Source organism: Benincasa hispida, chromosome 9 (genome assembly GCF_027475165.1).
Source record: "Benincasa hispida cultivar pf3 chromosome 9, pf3_genome.v1.1, whole genome shotgun sequence".
Taxonomy (NCBI): domain Eukaryota; kingdom Viridiplantae; phylum Streptophyta; class Magnoliopsida; order Cucurbitales; family Cucurbitaceae; genus Benincasa; species Benincasa hispida.
In genome coordinates, this window is record NC_143486.1 from 47,234,403 (window position 1) to 47,238,464 (window position 4,062).

General features: G+C 39.8%; 1 protein-coding gene across 1 annotated transcript; it reads left to right on the forward strand.

The window, feature by feature from the left end:
• Positions 1–1,066: 1,066 nt before the first annotated feature.
• Positions 1,067–2,850, forward strand: LOC150033865 (uncharacterized). The gene is made up of 3 exons (XM_090317101.1): positions 1,067–1,202; positions 2,229–2,404; positions 2,527–2,850. Exons 1-3 carry the CDS (start codon positions 1,067–1,069, stop codon positions 2,848–2,850), a joined length of 636 nt encoding a protein of 211 aa, XP_090173227.1.
• The last annotated feature ends 1,212 nt before the right edge of the window (positions 2,851–4,062 follow it).

Sequence of the window (4,062 nt, forward strand, 5' to 3'; positions counted from 1 at the left end):
AGAGGCAGAAAATAGTTTATCCGTTTCCTGACTCTAATGTTACAGATATGCTTGAACAACTGCTAGAAAAACAACTTATTCAGATACTGGAATGCAAATGACCCAAACAAGTAAGGAAAGTGGACAATCCTAACTATTGCAAGTATCATAGGGTCGTTAGCCACCAAGTCGGAAAAAAATTCATGCTGAAAGAGGTGATTCTAAGGTTGGCTCGTGAGAGGATGATTGAGCTGGATTTGGACTCTCGAATCTATGGTCATTCGGTTTCAGCAAGCGACCCAAATGACAGACTTTCAAAATAGAGAAGAACATGTTGATAGTGATGATGACGAAGGATGGATTCTCGTAATGCATTGAAAGAAGAAAAAGTCAAGTTTTACCTAAAAAGAGTCACGCTCCTATCAGAGTTACAGAAGAGGGAACAAGACTTAGAAAAGGAAGGGAAAAAAGAAGGCTTGGAAGCCCAAACTTATCAAAGAGGAAGATGAGGACTCCCTCAACCTAGGTGACAGGTAACGTTAGCAGATTTTCTTCCAGAGAACTTCTACAGCCACTGTTCGAGTAAAACGACAGAGGTTGTTGCCTTTCACACTATTAGCACGATAGAAGAATTGGATAATCCTTTAAGTTCATTAAAAATGATGGAAGAATCAAAAGACTTACCATCATTTCGCATAGATGACATGTTGTCACTCCCTCAGGCAACTAAGACTACTCTCATCATTGCATTGTTAGAATCCAATGCATCTAGTGTACTGACCTCTATGATGCGCGTGTATGCCTCATGTTATACAACCATATGTTTCTCAAATGAAGATCTATTGTTGGGATCAAAGCTTCACAATATGCCTTTGTATGTCTGAGCATACATTCGAGAATAAAGAGTTGGTCGAATTCTCATTGACAATGGATTAGCCATCAATATAATGCCTAAGACGACTATGAAACAATTGGACATCCTCATGGAAGAATTATCTTCACTAACCCTCAGAATGGAAGCTTAGAGTAGGGGGAAGGTGAAACTTCATATCACTACATTACCATCATCAAAGAGTCTGAAAATGAAATGGCCGACGAGGATGTGGAAGATGCTCTACTAGGTCTGGAAGATGGTGGTCAATCCATAGTGGATGAACTCAAAGAAGAGAATCTTGGAAGAGTAGAGGAGTTGCACCTGACTTTCATTAGCATATCTCTCTCTGGTGAGAAGATAGACAAATATATGAATTTACTCACTAAGTATAGGGACATTTTTGCTTAGTTCTACAAAGAGATGTCGAGACTCGATCTAAAGGTAGCAGTCCATCATCTCGCAATTAAGCAGGGATGTCGGCCAATTAAGCAAGCCCAACGACGCTTTCAATCAGAGCTTATTTCTCAAATTGAAGTTGAAGTCAATAAGTTGATCGAAGTAGGGATTATCTGTGCAGTCAAATACCCATTGTGGATAGCTAACATTGTTCCTGTCAAAAAGAAGAATGGATAGCTTTGTGTTTGCGTAGACTTTCATGACCTAAACAATGCTTGCCCGAAAGATGATTTTCCATTGCCCATCATAGAGATCATGGTTGATGCGAAAATAGGGCATGAGACCCTATCCTTTATAGATGGTTCGTTCGGGTATAATCAAATACAAATGGCTCTCGTTGATGAGGAAATGACGTCCTTTTGAACTCTAAAAGGAATATATTGTTACAAGGTGAGGCCTTTTGGGTTGAAGAATGTTGGCGCTACTTACCAATGCAGCATGTAGAAAGTGTTTGATGATATGTTACATAGACATGTAGAATGCTATGTTGATGATCTCGTGGTTAAGTCCGAGAAACGACAAGATCATTTGAAGGATCTAAAAATTGTGTTTGATCGCCTATGAAAATACTAGTTGAGAATGAACCCTCTTAAGTACACGTTCAGGGTAACCTCAGGGAAGTTTCTTGGTTTCGTTGTAAGGCATTGAGGGATCAAGATAGATCAATCCAAGATCGATGACATATAAAAGATGTTGAGGCCAAAGAATTTGCATGAGTTAAGAAGTCTTTAGGGGCGTCTGGCTTACATCCGGAGGTTTATTTCCAACTTGGTTGGTCGATGTCAACCTTTTCAAAGATTGATGAGAAAAAGAGAAAATTTTGAATGCTTTTGATAGCATAAAGAGGTACTTGCTTAGTCCCTTTGTTCTAGGCGCTCCTGTAGCAGGAAGTCGTTGATGTTGTACATTGCTGCGTAAGAAAGATCGCTAGAGGCATTTTTGGCACAAGAAGAAGAGAAGGGAAAGAAGCATGCTCTCTACTATCTAAGTAGGACTTTAACCAGAGCTGAAATCAATTACACTCCTATTGAGAAAACATGCCTTGCACTCTTCTTCGTCATCGACAAGCTGAGACACTATATGCAGGCCTTCACAGTTCGTCTAATTGCGAAAACTGACCCCATCTAGTATGTTTTATCTAGGCTAATCATCTATGGGCATTTGGCCAAATGGAAAATCATGCTTCAGAATAAGACATTGTTTATGTGTCGCAAAAGGCGATTAAAGGACAAGTGTTGACCGATTTCTTAGAAAATCACCCAATTCCATCAGACTGGAAGTTAAGTAAAGACTTGCTTGATGATGAAGTTCTCTTCATGGAAATCACAGAGCCTTGGATCATTTTCTTCGATGGTGCAATACGAAGGAGTGGTGTAGGGGCAAAAATCTTCCTCATTTCATCAGAGAAACACATGTTGCCTTATAGCTTTGCGCTTGCTGAATTTTGTTCGAACAATGTTGTCGAATACCAGGCCTTGATAATCGGCCTCCAAATGGATTTGGAGATCAGAGTATCGTACATAGAGATTTTTGGTGACTGAAAGTTGATAATCAACCCGCTCTTACTCCAGTATGATGTGAGGCATGAAACCTTACTTCATTTATGTTAGACAATTGATAAAAAAATCCGAAAGCGTGACATTGTAGCATGTCCTGAGGATAGAAAATAAGAAGGCGGATGCTTTGGCGAACATGGCTACTACCTTGACAGATCTACACGATGTATCTCTAAGTATATTGCTTTGTCAAAGGTGGGTTATACCTCCGGTCTAGACTGCATGTGAAGAAATGAATCTGATATCATTCTGCTTAATTGATAAGGGAGACTAGCGGCAACCCTATATAGACTACCTTGAACATGGAAAGCTTTCAGATGACCTCCACCATAAAATTGAGATTCGAAGAAGTGTTGATTACTTCATTTATAATAAATGGGTTTTATATCGTCGCTCCCTTGAAGGGCTCTTTCTTCCATGCCTTAGAAATGAGGAATCAATGAAGGATTTGGAAGAAGCGCATTCAGGCGTCTGCAGTGTGCAAAAATCTGGATTAAAGCTTCAGTTCCAACTAAAAAGGATGGGTTACTACTGGCCAAGGATGATCCAAGATTTGATGAAGTATGGAAAGAAGTGTGAGGCTTGTCAATACCATGCAAACTTCATTCATCAACCACCCAAGCCTCTACATCCGTCTGTAGCTTCATGACTTTTTGAAGCATTGGGACTTGATCTTGTTGGCCCTATGACACGTAAGTCGTTAGTAGGACATTCTTACATCCTCGCAGCCACTTATTACTTTTCAAGGTGGGCTAAGACCAACACCTTGAGAGAATCTAAGAAGGAAAACGTGGTAGACTTTATCCGTACTCACATCATCTATCGGTACGGTATTCCCCAACAAATTGTGACAGATAATGGGAGGTAGGTCTCCAATTGTTTGATGGACAGGTTGTATAAGAAATTCAAGTTCAAGCAGTACAAGTCATCTATGTACAATGCCATTGAAAATGGGTTGGCAAAAGCATTCAACAAAATGTTGTGCAACCTACTGAATAAAATTGTCCTTTAAGTCAAAGAGGGATTGGCAAGAAAAGATTGATGAAGCATTATGGGCTTATCGAACCACTCATCGTACTCCTACAAGAGTTACACCATACTTTCTTGTTTGTGAAGTAAAAGTTGTCCTCCCTTTGGAATGAGAAATTCCATCACTAAGAATGACAGTATTAGAGGGATTAACTACAGAAGACAACA